General features: G+C 36.1%; 1 protein-coding gene and 1 long non-coding RNA gene across 4 annotated transcripts in view; one reads left to right on the top strand and one right to left on the bottom strand.

Moving 5' to 3' along the window:
- The window catches only part of NKAIN3 (sodium/potassium transporting ATPase interacting 3), a 1223038-nt gene that overhangs the window by 793746 nt on the left and 410749 nt on the right, over positions 1-18543 (top strand). For all 3 annotated transcript variants that reach the window (XR_007728326.1, XM_050802087.1, XM_050802086.1), the window contains 2 exons: positions 3511-3648; positions 16861-16941. Coding sequence is in view for 2 of the 3 variants with exons in the window: in XM_050802087.1 (XP_050658044.1) it covers positions 3511-3648; positions 16861-16941 (219 nt within the window). In the remaining variant the exon portion in view is untranslated. The remainder of the gene's footprint in view (positions 1-3510; positions 3649-16860; positions 16942-18543) is intronic.
- LOC126961538 (uncharacterized) overlaps positions 1-18543 on the bottom strand; it is a 162007-nt gene that overhangs the window by 49911 nt on the left and 93553 nt on the right. The window lies entirely within an intron of this gene.

The raw sequence follows: 18543 nt of genomic DNA, 5'->3' as shown, positions 1-18543 counted from the left end.
AAACTACTAGAAGAAAACACTGGGGAAACTCTCCAGAACATTGGACTGGGCAAAGATTTCTTTAATAATATCCCACGAGCACAGGCAACCAAACCAAAAATTGACAAATGGGATCACATCGAGTTAAAAAGCTTCTGTACAGCATAGCAAACAATCAACAAAGTGGGGGGACAACCCATGGAATGGGAGAAAAAAATTGCAAACCACCCATCTGACAACGGGTTAATAATTCAAATTATATAAGGAACTCAAACATCTCTATTAAAAAATCTAATTATCTGATCAAAACATGGGCAAATGATGCGTTTTTCTTTAGGTCTGTTGATTTCACAGTCTCTGGAGCATCTTACTGCCTTTATATTTTCTTTATTTCTCTACTTTTATTTAAACTCAAGTTCTGTAAAAGTCTCATTCATTCTCTTCACTTGGGCATCTCTACATATATCCACTTTCAGTCCTCTACCCTTCTGCCCTCATCTGGACTGGCTGCTTTCTATTTATGCTAGATTACAATTTAGTGACTTCCTTCCACAGCTGTTCTGAATCACAACGACTGTTTTCTAGGTGCCATATTCAGTGGTGTGCAGGTAAAAGTTTAACATTGGTTCTCGAAACATACATATAAACGAATTCTAATTTTTAGCATTTTCTGATTTTCATTTTGCAAATATTCCCATCATGACAGACATCAAGTTCCCAACTTGAGGTCACTGACCATAGAATGGGGAAGAGATGCCTCCTTCCCACCCCCCAACCAAGGCCAGCATCTCCCCAACACCACAAATTAGAGTCATTTTAACAGAGATACTTCTAAAGAACAGTCATCCATTTTCCAACTTAACAAAGCAACTTAGATATAATTTCATCTTATTTGGGGTCTCTGGGTCATTATTATAAACATCACAGTCAAGGGCAAAAAGTTGTGTCTCTAGAGATTATGACATTTAGAGAGAAAATACTAGCCAGTAAACTAAATGGCTAAATAACCAAAATGCGAGTTAAATAGAATAATTAGGTAAAAAATACAATGGTATTTTGTTTATTTTTGAAGTCTTTGTTGTTGTTAGTTAACTTTTCAAATTTGTAATAATCAAATCTAGTTTTCACAGTTTGTATAGTTGTTACAGCTGCCCTTCTCCATATTCTCGATATGCTCCCTTCTCTGTTTTTCATGTCTTTTTATTTGTACTCTTATTTCTTCCCACCTCAATTCATTTTTTTAAGTTCTCAGGGAATAAATATTAATAAATAGAGAGCGTGCCTTGAATATAAAATGCATATTTTATCATAAGTGGCATTAATTTGGCTTCTCTTTCATTACCTGTGTTTTCTTTAATATCATAAAAGAGAATGGTATCCATGCATCTACTGACAGAAAAGAAAATGAGTTTTTCTCTTTGAAAGTTCACCTTAAAGGTTTTTGTCATGCACAACTGCTTTGAAATAGCGTTGTTTTTCAGAATGAATGGCCTGCAGCTGCTCTTCAGGGTTTCTTTTTTTTCTTTCTTTCTTTCTTTTTTTTAGTATTTAATTATGTTTGGACATTTAAAAAAATACATATTTGTATCACTGATGGGCCAATAAATAAAATGCTGCATAGAAAGATTCCCAGGAACTAATTTTTAGAGAAAGGTTCCTAGGGACTAATTAGAGTCACAAGCAGAGACAAGCAGGAAGTAAAAAACACTGTGCTGCTGCTTCTTTCCTTACTCTGATATTTTGCATTGTAACCATTTCTGAACATTTATGGATTCAGGAGATGAATCCTGAAAGCATCCTGAATCATATCACGCCATGATCAGGAAATACCCGTGAAATGAATGTGGATCTGGTGTGGTTTTCTTTAGGCATTCGCTCTCTTCTCTTTTCCTCCACAGCTTGCTGAAGGCAAATCTTGACCAGGGTAAATTCAGCTTACTGGATAGAGGACATTTCTTTATGTCCAAGAAAATTAAAGCTATTCAAGCATACACCTGTCACATAACTAGAAAAATACCTAGGGTGCCAATTTCTTTTCAAAGCTACAGTTTCCAGTGCCATCAGTATGGCTAATCACTGGATCATTTTATTAGAATTACTATTTTATCAATACAAAACTAGAAAAATGCCTGAAATGTGTAATGATTCGTGACCAAATACAGCAGGTGATATTGTAAAATTTTTCAATGTAGAATACAAGAAATACTGTTAGAACACGATAATGGCATTTTTGGTATTCACTGGACCATATGAAATGCATCTGTTTCATCATAAATGGTTGTGTATATATTGACACATTTTATAATTGTTTTAAAATGTCAAGATGTATGTAATACAATTATAATAAACTGTGGCATGTCTAAAATTGTAATGACCTCATAATTTCTGTTTGGTGTTCTAAAAGGATGCTATCTAATCCAAGATGAATTTTCTTGTCAGTATATGATCTCAATAAAATGCAATTCAAAGGGTTTAACTCTAGTTTTAGATCAGAGTCTTGAGCCCAGAGTAAGTAAATGAGGAAGCTTCGTTTTGAACAGGTAGTTAGTCATTATCAGCGTTGGCAATCTAAGGAAAGGAAAAGAAGGAGAACAGATTTGGCTAATGTATATTTCACACAGGAAAGCGGGGATAGGCAGGAGTTTTTGTTTTTTGTTTGTTTTCCAAAATTACACTAGTTCTAGTGTCGCAAGCCCGGAGTTCTTTTTGATCCAATGATGTTATACTAAGCCAATTGTTTTACTAAAAATAATGATATGAAATAAGCCAATCACAGAAAGACAAACTTCACATGCTCTCACTCATTTGTGGGAGCAAAAATTTGAAACAATTGAGCTCATGGAGATAGAGAGTAGAATGATGGTTACCAGAGGCTGGGAAGGGGAGAAGAAGATAAAATGAGGATGGTTAATAAATGCAAAAATAGAGGTAGATAGAATGAATAATATCCAGTATTTGATAGTACAATGGGGTGATTATAGTCAACAATAATTTATCACACATTTTTAAACAATTAAAATAGTGGAATTGGAATGTTCCTAACAAAAAGAAAAGAGGAATGTTTGAGGTGATGGATACTGTAATTATCCTGCTGTGATTATTACATATGTATGTCTATATTAAGACATCACATGTACCCCATAAATATATATATATCATGTACCCCTAATAATTAAACATAACTTTTAATATAAAAATAAAAATGATGAACTTAAAACATTAAAAAATCTGTCTGGAATTTCTACTGTAGAAAATGATTTAAGAAGTGTATCTCTAACTCTCCAGATAGATTTAAAATCTATTTATACTTGAAGTTATAATGCTCAAAACTATCTTAGTATAGTTTCTGAGAGAAGGTGCAGAAAACAGCACATGAAATAAGAATGAAAATTCTAATAATAATGGTGACAAAAAGTGCGATTGAAGTTGAATATGCAGATTCCTCCAGCCATGAGATAAAGATTAAAATAACGTGATGATGCTTGGATTAGACACTAATGAACTTTATTTTTGTTCTTGTTGTTGTTGTAGATCTCAGCATTAGAGAGGCAGATCTTTGACTTCCTTGGTTTCCAGTGGGCTCCTATTCTTGGAAATTTTCTGCACATAATAGTTGTCATATTGGGTTTGTTTGGAACCATTCAGTACAGACCTCGATACATAATGGTGGTAAGTCTTATTTTTATCATTTCTCCTCATATAAACAATGCAACATTTCTATAAGAATAGAAATAAAATATTTCTAAGTGGCCCCTTCTGATATAATTTGGCATTGCTTTTCTAGTCCTCAAATATTAAATTTTGTTCAGAAGTGATTATCTGTGGAAAATACAATGTAATGAATGTTGTACAGTAAGATCAAAGCCACATGCTCAAAAGTGTATGATGACATGGTGTCCCTCACAATGTAACTGAATTCAATTTTTACATAGAAATTCAAAATAGGCTTTGGATACAGTAGGAGGTCTGCTTATTGTCTTGGTTATAGAATAGTTAGATGCAATGTACATTAACTATTAGGGTATTAATTTATCAATTGACTGAAATGTCAATTTCACTGACATTTGTCACTAACTCCAAAAAGCAAATCTGTCTAGCATAATTGTTTAATCACTGAAAACAATAATATATTTTAATTTTAATTGATTTAGGATATTACAAGTGCATGTATGGATGGATATTTCGTACACATCCCTAATGTATTGAATACTGGTTGATATTGAATATTTCTCCATTTGTCAAGATAAATTTGAAACAGATATCCAAAACATGGTCAGCACACACTCCATTATAGGACAGTTTAATGAGCTGTAGGCCGTGACCCACAGTCTAATGAAAGCTATTCACAGTAATTACTTGTCTTTTCTATAACATAAAAAGAGGGCATTAATGTAGGCTACACATGTGAGAAGGTTGTGAGAAATAATAAGCATATATAATTGTTTTAAATTGGAGTAACAAACTATAAAATGTACATTAAGCCTGTGTAAAGATACAGTGTTCAGTAGAATTACTGGGTATTTTCCTGGGATACACTGACATTGCCTCACTAGAAGAAAATCATAGACCTAAAAACATGCCATCTTTCCATTTTGACATAATCTAATTCTACCTGTGGAAAATAATAAAGTTATTATTTTTCTCTGTTAAATGCATCCATCCTCTATTTTGATTTTTAAACTCGTCTTTTTTATTTCTTTCACCATTTCACAGAGGTGTAGGTAACTGAATAGACTGCATTCAAATGGCCTTGGGAGCATTTGATGGCTCTCAATTTGCTGCAGGGGCTAAGCAATTTCTGCTTTACTTTCCTTCTCTTAGAGATAGCATAAGCCAGGTATGGTGACTCACACCTGTAGTCCCAGCACTTTGGGAAGCTGAGGCAGGAGGATTGCTTGAGCTCAAGAGTTCAAGAGCAGCTGGGGTTTTTTTAATAGAAATCTTGTGTTTAAAAAAACTACAAAAAGTAGCCAGACATTGGGGCGCCTGTGGTCCCAGCTACTCAGGGGGCTGAGGCAGGAGGATCGCTTGAACCCAGGAGATCAAGACTGCAGTGAGACATGATCATGCCACTCCGCTCCAGTCTGGGCGACAAAGAGAAACCCTGTCTCAAAAAAATAAAATAAAATAAATAAGTAAATAAAGATAGCCTCTGCTAAGTAACTGCATGATCTCCTAGAAGGGGGTTTCATGGAGTTGGACTTGTGGCCTAAGATGCTTTCATATCATGCATAATCAAGCTATTATTGAATTCTAAATGTGTTCTAATTTGTTACTATGAATATAGAGTAATTTTACTCATTACAGATTTTTGTTTTATGATGTTGGTGTTCTGCTGAGAAACAAAATACCTTGTGGCTTTGAAACCATAGTTGACTTCCAGAGAATGAAGCTGTAGGTAAACACCAGTGACATCTAGTCCTGTTGATTTTACCCTCTAAATGTTAACCCTATGCACTATTCACATAACTGCTGCCTTGGTTGAGGCTTATGTCTTCTCTCTTCTACGGGTGGACTTTGCCTCTTATTTTTCACCTTTCTTCCTTCCAATTTGCTCTTTGTGCTTTTCTTAAATTACTGGCCTAAAACCGCCACTGGGTCCTTAACTGGGTAAGATCTAAGAATATTCTTGCCTGATGTACTTGACCAAACTCATGTCTAACTATTCTTCCTTTTTTTCTTCCTTTGTCCCCCCACCTCCCTCCCTCCCTCCCTCCCTCTCTCCCTGCCTTCCTTCTTTCCTTCCTTCTTCCCTCCCTCCCTTTTCTCCCACCCATCCTCCCTCCCTTCCTTCTATCCTTCCTCCCTTCCTCCCTTCTTTCCTTCCTTCCCTCTTTCCTTTTTTCCTTCCTCCCTCCCACCCATCCTCACTCACTCCTTTCCTCCCTTCTTTCCTCCCTCCCTCCTTCTCTCCCTCCCTCCCTCCTTCCTTCCTTCCTTCCTTCCTTCCTTCCTTCCTTCCTTCCTTCCTTCCTTCCTTCCTTCCTTCCTTCCTTCTTCCCTTCCTCTCCCCATCCTCTTCCTTTACTCACTTCTTTGTTTTCTAACTTTCTTTCTCCATTTTTTCATTCACTTATTAATTCAAAAGATATTTATTGAGCTTCTACCCTATGTTTGGCACTGTATTAAGTGTGGGCTATACTGGTGAGCAAAAACAGACTGACATATTCTCTGTCCTCCTGGGTGCTTACTTTATCGTGCAGTGAAGAGAGGTGTGCCTTTATCAAACAATTGTCCACATAAATGTTAAATTGCAACACATATGAAGGAGCACACTATGCCATGAGATGTCTAATGGGGTATCTGCCTGCAGCAGGGCAGTGGAGTTAGGCACCCTGCAGGGAGCTGAGAACTGAGGTCTGCAGTGCAAGTATGAGAGTGAGTCCACAAGGGAAGAATGGAGTGAAGGGGGGGGTCTGGGTCGGAGGCACCACAGGGCCCATAGAGGGGGGCCTTAATGAATAAATCACAGCAGTTCTGATTTATTCATTAAGCATCTATTGAGGACCTATACTGTGCTAAGTTTGGAAAAATAGGAAAGAATTCAAATGTCAGAGGCCCTGCTCTGCAGGCACTAACCATGTAAAGAGTGTGGAGCTGCAGGTTCTGGGACTCTCTAGAAGTGAGTAAATGGCAGTGGAGAGGAATGAGACCAGCAGTGGGGCAAGGCCTGGGGGAGGGCCTGAGCCAGGTGTGGAGACCCAGGAGGGCTGAGAGTCTGCACACCTCAGTGTCATGGGCCTCCTGCTGCACCTGCCTCACCAGCCCCGTGCTCTGGTAGCCTTGCCTGGTGTTTGTGTCCTGGTCTAGCAATATTTCCTCAGTCTCTCATGGATACCTTCTTCCATACACGTTAATGTTGAATCGCTCTCTGCTCCTTCACCTCTAGTGTGTCTTGAGTATATTTTATAATTTGTTCATGTTTATGTCTTCTAGGCAAAATGTTCTTTGAGAGCATAGAACGTAATTAGTGCTCAGTACATATTTATTGATTACTTTTCCTTTTGCCCTACTAGTTCACAGAGTGCACCCATAATGAAACTGCTGTCACTTCTCTGTTGGTACTTTTTCCTTTGCTTCCCTCTCTCCCTCCTCCCTCCTGTGTGTAGAGGAAGGCAGTTTTAGGTCTTTCAGAACCTTCAAAGAAAAGCATCGACAAGACCAACGATCCACGTTTTTGCTCATCTTGATGGTCTTTTTTTATGGGTTATGCCAACCAAGTCTCTCTCATTTTATTTGCTATCTTATTCAGGATCCTCTCTCAGGAAGGGGAGAGAAAGAAAGCAATAAATTGGTGTGAAAGCCCTCCACACCACACATGTCATTAGGTTTCATTCTCACAAATATCCTACAGGGCATGTATTAAATTCTCTGATTTCCCAGAGGAGAAAAGAGGTCAGAAAATTTGAGTGACTAGCCCAAGGATCATAGGAGGTAGTGGAAGGCAGAATTGGATGTGTGCTGGCCTGTGATTGTTAGATTCAAGAAGCTCTTGTAGCATGATCTGTGCTTTGCTTTCACCAGCAGATTCCAGATGATAATGTTACCATTGTCAGTATAAGTTGTGATATAGGAAATAGTCTTGGCCTACCTCCCAGTCAGATATCATTACCTTTATGAAAGATTACCTCTTATTCTAATATGGGTATAAATTATCTATTTGATAAAAGTACCTAAAGAATCATTAATCTGTGAGTATGGGAAATCTATTCACAAAAAAAAAAAAAAAAAAAAAAAAAAAAAAAAAAAGGCCTTTTATAAAAAGAGCATGTTGTTTTTTGGGAAGGTTTTTTTTTTTTTTTTTTTTTTTTTTTTTTTTTTTTTTTTTTTTTTTTGAGAAGGAGTCTCACTCTGTCACCCAGGCTGGAGTGCAGTGGCGAGATCTCCCCTCACTGCAAGCTCCGCCTCCCGGGTTCACACCATTCTCCCGCCTCAGCCTCCGAGTAGCTGGGACTACAGGCGCCCGCCACCACGCCCGGCTAGTTTTTTGTATTTTTAGTAGAGATAGGGTTTCACCATGTTAGCCAGGATGGTCTCGATCTCCTGACCTCGTGATCCACCCGCCTCGGCCTCCCAAAGTGCTGGGATTACAGGCTTGAGCCACCGCGCCTGGCTGTATTTTTTTTTTTTTTAATTCATTCTTGAGTTGTTGTCACAAATGCTTTGGTTTGAAGCCACAACAAGTGGCCTGGAATTAATTCTGATATCAAAAAAACTGAAAACGAAGGTAACATATGTACCATTGGAGGCAGCAGCTTTTCAATGGCAGCGAGAAGAGTCCTGGAGCAGAAATCCATACTCACTTTCACAGTGAGGGGAAAGAGCTTTTTCATTGCAAGAGATTTTCCCTCAAAATTGCTTCTTCTATTTTTAGTATTGGCTTCCTTTATTGGCCAAACCACCACACAGATAGGTCAACTAAGTTAACCCATTTCAAAATAAGAAACACTTTGGAGCACCAGGTATGTGCTAAGTGCTCACGCAGAGATTAATGAAATATGTATGCTCACTGAGACAATTAAATAGAGCTCTAGTTTTACAAAAACACAGATAATTTACTGCCATTTTGGACAAGAGACAGGGTTCATCACAGTTGAGTTTAAGTAATTGATCACCTTTATGAAACTGCTTTGGGTAAAGGACCATGAGTCTCAAGCTCTCCAATGACTAGTTTTTCCAAACTCTTAGAGTCTAAATCAAAGCTTATGAAAATTGTTTCTTTATCTACTTCTCCAGCACCTCCTGCATTACCCATTTGCCTGCCTCATGCCAGCCATGCTGAATGATTTGTATTTTCCAAAGACCACATGCTGCTCTTGCCTCTTCAGTTTGCCCATACTGCTCCTTCTGCCTGGAATGCCTTAATCTCTCTATCCTCTTGGAAAACTCGTAATAATCCTCAATTAAATAGTCACCTTTTACAGGCCTTGCCTGACCACTGAATGCGAGGGAAAGTGCCTCTTCCCTTCTGCTGCTGTAAATCTTGGTAAACTTTCTACTCCAGCACCCTGCCCGGCTGTCATCATTGCTTCTCTCCCTGTCTTGCCCCATTCAATAATGACTCCTGGAAGGCAGAACTGTGCCCATCTATTGCTGCATTCTAGGCCTATTCCTTTGTTCTAGGCCTATTCCTCTATGTACAGACCATTAGATATGCTTAATGCTTGATTGAGCAAACAATAAATGAATCAAAGGTTATTGGATGAAAGGATTTTACAAGATGGAAGGGACAGGGATTTTTTCTTTTTTAATCTCAGAGCATGTCAACAATGCACTGCTTTGCTTGTCTCAGCCTGAACTTGGCTGAGGGAATTATATGATAAAATAATATGTGCACCTACCAATAGCTGACTTACTCCTCAAGATTTATTTTTTTCTAAGAAATGTAATGTTGCGAGCTCCTGCCACTACAACTGAGGAGGCCTCCCGGCAAAGTCTATTAGACAAACCTCCCCAAATCGCAGAATCAAAGAGCAGTAATTCCCTTCCAGATAGCATCACACTATTAAGGTACAATTTACTACTTCTGTATTTATTTTTAGAATACAAAAACAACTTTGCCACATAGTATTCCTTTGCTCGTGAAAGTTTATTTTGGCTAAGGTGCAAGGTGGAATATGTACATTAGGGCAACCATTCCCAACCTTTTTGACACCAGGGACTCATTTCATGGAAGACAAGTTTTCCAGAGGTTGGGCGGGATGGTTTTGGGATGAAAATGTTCCATCTCAGATCTCAGATATTAGTTAGATTCTCATAAGTAGCTGCAGCTTAGATCCCTCATGTGGGTAGTTCACAATAGGGCTTGTGTTCATATGAGAATCTAATGCCACACTGATCTGACAGGAGGCAGAGCTCAGGCAGTACTGGTCTGTGGCCTGGAGATTGGGTACCTCTGGTTTAGAGGAATACCATGTTCAGTCTTGGGTTTTGAATGGACCTTATGTGCTTCTTTGGCTATAGACAGTATCAAGCAGTGAAATCATATTTACCCATCACAAGACATTGTTGTAAAATCAATTATTTCCTATCTGTTTACTCCTCAGTCAAATATATTTTATTTTACTTGTAAATTTCAAGATAAGATTTTTGTCCTAGAATTACTTAAATCTTTGTTATTTCATGGGTGATAATTTAATCAAGCAGGTTTTAACTCACTTGCAGATGAATTAGCAAATTTGTTTAACATTTTTTGAAATGATTAACCTTGAAATTAAACTTAGCTCAAAATTGCCTTTAAAAATTTTTAAAGGGTCAAGTAAATTTGAAAAGTCCACAATTTAGTTATCTGGACTTTTATGCAAATGCTTATGTGCAAAGGACACCTCATTTTAATCTGAATTGTTATATAGCAAAATTCTTCTGCTGTGTCAGCATAAATCCCATTCCAGAGTCACTGCTCAACATGAAGTTGAGTGTTAGGTTTTGATTCGATTGTTAACGTCAAATCTAAATTCTTCTTCACCAATTATTGGCTGTGAGGCCTTGGGACATTTATTTGCTTTCTTTTTGTCATAGTTACCTCATTTGAAAAACCTGACCCACAAATCATTTTAAATGATTATATAATGTATGTGACTTGCTTACTATAGCCTAACACAGGGTAGATGTTTGACAAATGTTTGAGATGTTCCTATGTCTTTTTTCCCACTTTACTAAAAAATGTTACAATGACTGAGCAAGAAACTTACTCTACATTTTTATTATAAGTCTGGCACATTGTATGTAATATAGCAAATTGATTTGTATAGGAAAAAATGAATGAATGACCTCTCTTGTAATTAGAAAATAAGCAAACTCAGAAAGTAAAAATAATTCATATTATAAACTAATTGCTTGATGGGGAAGAAATACACTGGAAGATGTCCAAAGTTTATTTCCATTAAAAAGTGCTGAAATATCCTTGCAAAACTAGGATACATTTAGGAAGCCACATAGAATGCATAAACATTCCTTTTTCATTATTATAGGTCTTGTCTATGTGGATTTGGATTTAAAATATATACACTAAACATAAGCAAAGTAGAAGAGAGATGGAGAGATTATGCAGAGAGATTTTTTCTTATGTTGAAAAGCTTTCTTTACTACAAGTATATTTAGTATACCTAAATACATGATGTAAGCCTGCTTTATAATAACCCAATTGTATTTGTTTTAAAATAGTCTTATTTTTTAAGTTATTACTTCAGTTGAATTATAAATAAAATAACCCACTTCAAAAAGAAGATAGGGAAGATAGGCAGTCTCTTTGGCCATTGGTTATCCCAATACTTCTTGCCTAACTAAAATTCTATGGCCATATTTATATCTCTAGCTATCTCTTTTCTTTTATACCCATGATCAGATTTGTGTCTCAAGTGCACAGTAAGGTATAATTTATACCTTATAACAATTCAAAAATTGAAAATATATATCTTCTTTGTTCTCAGGAAAGAAACACAAATTTATTAGAAGAAACTTGTAATGTAAATGTATTAGAAGATATTACACAATATTGTTAAAACAAACAACACAAAAATTCCATATTATGCATGTCATACTAATTGTAAAATACTAAAAATACTGTCATTCTAAAATAAATTGCCAATTATAGAACATATATGAAAAAAAATTTGAGATAAAATGGTAATTTGGTGAATTGTTCATTTGACAAATTGCTTAATTTGGTGACTGATTATCTTGCCATGAATCTATCATCCTTTTACTAAAATCTTTTAAAACAAAACCTACCCTGTATGCCTAAGCATCTCGGATAATCAGGTGTCAAATCCTAACTCTGACACTAAATAGGTGATTAAATGATTATCCCTCTACCTCAGTTTTAGTGTGATGATTGAATGACATGATCTATGTAAAGCACTTACCATAGTAGCAGGAACACAGAAAGCACCAGAATAATAAACCTTTTATTGTCCAAAACATAGGAACTGACAGTTGAGGTTTACATAGCCTGGTAATTTTGCCTCTGCAAGTTCAGAAGTAGCATCAAGATTACAACTTGTGAGAGATACTGAATACACTCCAATCACCACATTTATGCTATGATCTTTAAATAGATGTGTTTTATTATGCATTTGTCATAACTATGAATTGATTCACTAAAAAATACCAGTGCGTTTAGGAGTTAGTCCTAATCATTAAGTCATATCATATGATTTTGTAATTAATTTAGTTTATTGCCTTACTTTAATATTGCTTTATTTTATGTTCTTTTCCTAACCTTTTTCAATGGCTTTTTTTCTCATGACTTAGAGGTTAGCATTGCTCTCCCATTTTGATATACTTATAATTAGATTTATTTAGAATGAAAGATATCAGACACTAGATGCCATCTTGCTAGCAAGAGCTTCAAAACTTATTGAAAGTTCAAACTTTACCAAGTCCACTTGTACTAGAAGACCTTATGAACAGAATGTATTACAGCATCAGCAATACCTGCGTGTACCAAAAATCTCACTATATTTTTACTTATCTTAACTTTTTTTTTTTCATTTGCCTAATTCTCACTTCAACTTACCACTCAACCAGCTGCAGGAGCTTGACTTTCTGAGAGTGTGCAGCCATTAACCTAAAACTAGGCAACCAAGACCTACAAGTCATCAAGCTGTTTTCCAGCTAAGTGGAGTCAGCTGAAATTAAGTGCTTTCTTTCTTTTCTTTTTTTTTATTATTATTATACTTTAAGTTCTAGGGTACATGTGCACAACTTGCAGGTTTGTTACATATGTATACATGTGCCATGTTGGTGTGCTGCACCCATTAACTCATCATTTACATTGGATATATCTCCTACCGCTATCCCTCCCCTCTCCCGCCTCCCCACAATAGGACCCAGTGTGTGATGTTCCCCTTCCTGTGTCCCAGTGATCTCATTGTTTAATTCCCACCTATGAGGGAGAACATGCGGTATTTGGTTTTCTGTTCCTGTGATAGTTTTCTGAGAATGATGGTTTCCAGCTACATCCATGTCCCAACAAAGGACACGAACTCATCCTTCTTTATGGCTGCAATGTATTCCATGATGTATATATGCCACATTTTCTTAATCCAGTCTGTCACTGATGGACATTTGGGTTGATTCCGAGTCTTTGCTATTGTGAATAGTGCCGCAATAAACATAGGTGTGCATGTGTCTTTAGAGCAGCATGACTTATAATCCTTTGGGTATATCCCCAGTAATGGGATGGCTGGGTCAAATGGTATTTCTAATTCTAGATCCTTGAGGAATCGCCACACTGTCTTCCACAATGGTTGAACTAGTTTACAGTCCCACCAACAGTGTAAAAGTGTTCCTATTTCTCCACATCCTCTCCAGCACCTGTTGTTTCCTGATTTTTTAATGATTGCCATTCTAACTGGTGTGAGATGGTATCTCATCATTTCTCTGATGGCTAGTGATGATGAGCATTTTTTCATGTGTCTGTTGGCTGTATGAATGTCTTCTTTTGAGAAGTGTCTGTTCATATCCTTTGCCCACTTTTTGATGGGGTTGTTTGTTTTTTTCTTGTAAATTTGATTGAGTTCTTTATAGGTTCTGGATATTAGCCCTTTGTCAGATGAGTAGATTGCAAAAATTTTCTTCCATTCTGTAGGTTGCCTGTTCACTCTGATGGTAGTTTCTTTTGCTGTGCAGAAGCTCTTTAGTTTAATTAGATCCCATTTGTCAATTTTGGCTTTTGTTGCTGTTGCTTTTGGTGTTTTAGACATGAAGTCCTTGCCCATGCCTATATCCTGAATGGTATTACCTAGGTTTTCTTCTAGGGTTTTTATGGTTTTAGGTCTAACATTTAAGTCTCTAATCCATCTTGAATTAATTTTCGTATAAGGAGTAAGGAAAGAATCCAGTTTCAGCTTTCTACTTATGGCTAGCCAATTTTCCCAGCACCATTTATTAAATAGGGAATCCTTTCCCCATTTCTTGTTTTTGTCAGGTTTGTCAAAGATCAGATGGCTGTAGATGTGTGGTATTATTTCTGAGGACTCTGTTCTGTTCCATTGGTCTATATCTCTGTTTTGGTACCAGTACCATGCTGTTTTGTTTACTGTAGCCTTGAAGTATAGTTTGAAGTCAGGTAGCGTGATGCCTCCAGCTTGGTTCTTTTGACTTAGGATTGTCTTGGCAATGTGGGCTCTTTTTTGGTTCTATATGAACTTTGAAGCAGTTTTTTCCAATTCTGTGAAGAAAGTCATTGGTAGCTTAATGGGGATGGCACTGAATCTATAAATTACCTTGGACAGTATGGCCATTTTCACAATATTGATTCTTCCTGTCCATGAGCATGGTATGTTCTTCCATTTGTTTGTGTCCTCTTATTTCACTGATCAGTGGTTTTTAGTTCTCCTTAAAGAGGTCCTTCACATCCCTTGTAAGTTGTATGCCTAGGTATTTTATTCTCTTTGAAGCTATTGTGAATGGGAGTTCATTCATGATTTGGGTCTCTGTTACTGGTGTATAAAAATGCTTGTGATTTTTGCACATTAATTTTGTATCCTGAGACTTTGCTGAAGTTGCTTATCAGCTTAAGGAGATTTTGGGCTGAGACAATGGGGTTTTCTAAATATACAATCATGTCATCTGCAAACAGGGACAATTTGACTTCTTCTTTTCCTAACTGAATACCCTTGATTTCTTTCTCTTGCCTGATTGCCCTAGCCAGAATTTCCAACACTATGTTGAATAGGAGTGGTGAGAGAGGGCATCCCTGTCTTGTGCCAGTTTTCAAAGGGATTGCTCCCAGTTTTTGCCCATTCAATATGATATTGGCTGTGGGTTTGTCATAAATAGCTCTTATTATTTTGAGATACGTTCCATCAATACCGAATTTATTGAGCGTTTTTAGCACAAAGGGCTGTTGAATTTTGTCAAAAGCCTTTTCTGCATCTATTGAGATAATCATGTGGTTTTTGTCTTTGGTTCTGTTTATATGCTGGATTACATTTATTGATTTGCCTATGTTGAACCAGCCTTGCATCCCAGGGATGAAGCCCACTTGATCATGGTGGATAAGCTTTTTGATGTGCTGCTGTTTTCGGTTTGCCAGTATTTTATTGAGGATTTTTGCATCGATGTTCATCAGGGATATTGGTGTAAAATTCTCTTTTTTTTGTTGTATCTCTGTCAGGCTTTGGTATTAGGATGATGTTGGTCTCGTAAAATGAGTTAGGGAGGATTCCCTCTTTTCCTATTGATTGGAATAGTTTCAGAAGGAATGGTACCAACTCCTCCTTGTACCTCTGGTAGAATTCGGCTGTGAATCCATCTGGTCATGGACTTTTTTTGGTTGGTAGGCTATTGATTATTGCCTCAATTTCAGAGCCTGCTATTGGTCTAGTCAGGGATTCAACTTCTTCCTGGTTTAGTCTTGGGAGAGTGTAAGTGTCCAGGAAATTATCCATTTCTTCTAGGTTTTCTAGTTTATTTGCATAGAAGTGTTTATAGTATTCTCTGATGGTAGTTTGTATTTCTGTGGGGTTGGTGGTGATATCCCCTTTATCATTTTTTAATCTTAACTTTTTAACATGTTTTCCAACTAAATTTCCAGTGATTTGGAGCTTTAACTCATTATTGTAATTGTATTATTCTTAAAAATGAAAGCAAAGCTCCTTTCAGAAAAACAAATGCATGATGGAACATTAAATGTAATCAATTATAGGACTACACTACTACATGAGATTATTTTTAAAATTCACAAATGACAGAATACAAAATATAAATTGAATTTCATAAATAGTTAAAAGCTTCTGATAAAGTTTCTGTTAGTAACATAGTTATATTATAAAATCTAAATTTTATAATTCCATTATTTGACCCAGCATAGAATAAGCTAAGGTAATGATTTCAATATTTATTTTAATTTAAAAACAATATGCAATGTTTGTAATCACTGATCGAGAATGATAATTCAATTAATAAGTCTGCTTACGACATGAGGAATTCATTCATTTTTGTGATAAAAGAAAGTGAATAGGCAAACTGTTGTATTTGATATGGTATTTGTATTCTACAGTAAGTACTATCCTCAGTCATCCTAGCTAGCGTGTATGTCAGTTTTCTGTGCCTCAATTTCTTTGTCCGCATAAGAAAGTGACTGGATGAGGGGAGCCCTAGTTCAATCATCGATTCTCCATTGATGAGTCTCTCAATCTAGGGCTACTTTAATTAAGACCGACTAATACTCTGGGAGAAGGTATTTCCTAATACATAATATCTTAATAATAAATTAATCAGTAAGACCAGTAGGTTTAAAATTTGTTGGATGGATATGTTTGGAAGATATGAAAATCTGTTGTTCATTTCCTCATTCTTAATCCTATTTATTAATTTCTCTGCTTTAAAATATTTTATATGATTATATTTTTATTACATGATCAAATCAGAGGCACATATTCTACTCTTAATAAAACAGTCCAACAAATGAAAGTTTGTTAATTTTGTACTCCATGCATGTTTTTTCCAAACATGGTCTTCTTTCAGTCCTAGGTTTCAATAAATATTCCTTAAAATGTGACAGTTTTATACTATGACTTAAAGATGATAGAGAGCCCACAGAAGATTTGCATAATTGTGTTCCCTAGAAAAGATAATACTCAGAAAACAGAAATCAAATCAACATTTTGGTTTAACTTGTACCTGGAAGCCAGCAAAGCACTTTAAAAGTAAATCTAACTTTGCTGGTGTCTACTGAAAGCAGTAGAAACTATTGGATTTTTAATTTCTGGAAAGCTTAGGGGACCACATAGAGAGCACTCTTTTCTGAGCGCTCCCTGTCAGTTTCTTCCCAGAAGACAGACTTATTGACATTTTTATTATTGATTTATTTGGTATACATGCCTTTCATCTCCACATTTTTCTTCTCTTTCTCCCTCCCCCATTTCTATCTAGTATACAGTGTGGACTGCCCTCTGGGTCACCTGGAATGTGTTCATTATCTGCTTTTATTTGGAAGTAGGTGGACTCTCAAAGGTGAGTTTATCATGGTTTTAAAGTACACTTTAAAATGAGTACACTTCTAGGTATTGTGACTACATAGATATATTGGTATATAGATATATATATACACACACAGAGAGAGAGAGTGTGTGTGTGTTTGTGTAGAATGATGAAATGCTATTCAAAAAAGACTTTAGGTATAGTGTGAGTGTGTGCATGTGTGTGTGTGTAGAATTATAAAATGCTACTCAAAAAAGACTTTAGGTACCATTTAGGAAAGAATGATCTTAGGTGTATGTTAATATAATGGAACTTAGGAGTATGTTAATATAATAGAACTTAGGAGTATGTTAATATAATGGCACTTCAAAACAACTGCCTTCTGGTTTAGTTTGTTATACTGAAGTGGGACTCAACTTCCTGTGTATCCTCATGTCCATTTTAAAAAGACATAATATAGTGACTTCAGGTCTAAATGTTAAGTAGAAAATGGTTTTGAACATGCTTGTGTTTAAAGTAGGAAAAGGAATTGACAAAGATGTTAACGTAACAGATATGGATGGCAAGTTTCTGTCTTTGCTGGAATATTAATAGTGGAAAAAACTGACAAAGAACAAAACCCTTATATAGCATGTTTACTAAGGAGTAAATGCATCAGTGTGGTGATTCCTATTTTGAAATTTTAATCAAAGAGAAGACAGTTGTCTTAATGCGGCAATGATACACACGTTATTTCTGCCTGTCTAAAACTGTCAGCAAAGCACATGATTTTATTATGCCTCCTGCAAAAATGTCTCACCACCCAAATGTAAGAACAACTTGAGTTAAGTTTCTAGTTCTGTTTCTTAAACAGTTTTTGTGTGAACCAGCACAGTTTTCACTATAGAGAAGAAGCTTAACAGTATGATTACAAAAAGTATAAAAAAGCTGTCATATTTTAAAACTTCTCATTATCAAATATATTTACGCTAACTTATTCTACTGTTTTATAACAGTCTCAGATTTTCTAAGTAACGTACTTGTGGCTTAGATTTTAGGAAATGTGTCTTGAGCAGCAAGGATGCTTTTAGAATTGTTGGGTTCCATTGAAGTCCTTGTGGTAACAAAACATGATTGATTCAGCCAAGCAGCAAAAACCCCTGAAGGATTTTTCCAGAGCCTCCAGAGGTGGTTACTCTTTTTTTTCTCCACTGTAATAACTGTAATTAGAACTAGTCACCATTTTCTCACATTGACAAATGTATTCAGGAACCAGAAATAACGTTTCCAATATTGAGTTCAATATATTTGGACTCACATCTAACTTAAATAATTATGCTAGTGATTGTAGTGCACCACTAATTTCTAAGGCATAAAAAAGTACTTAAATTAATGCTCAGTTATATTCTATAAATGCAGATTATGAAGTAAATAATTTTCAAATGCAAATCTTATGAATAAAATAATTACAAATAATATGTTAAGCACAACATTTTCAACCCATTGCATTTTGTATCTTGCTATTTGAATGGTCATTTTGATCATATTTTTTATTTCACTTGGTAGAAATTATTTTTTCTTCTATATACACTAATTTGGGGTAAATTAGACCAGAGAAATTTGTCCTACAAAATTGGCTTCACAGTATTTTGAAAG

The sequence above is a fragment of the Macaca thibetana genome, chromosome 8 (genome assembly GCF_024542745.1).
Source record: "Macaca thibetana thibetana isolate TM-01 chromosome 8, ASM2454274v1, whole genome shotgun sequence".
In the NCBI taxonomy this organism is placed as follows: domain Eukaryota; kingdom Metazoa; phylum Chordata; class Mammalia; order Primates; family Cercopithecidae; genus Macaca; species Macaca thibetana.
Note: the sequence above shows the minus strand (reverse complement) of the source record. Positions and strands in the feature narration are given on the sequence as shown.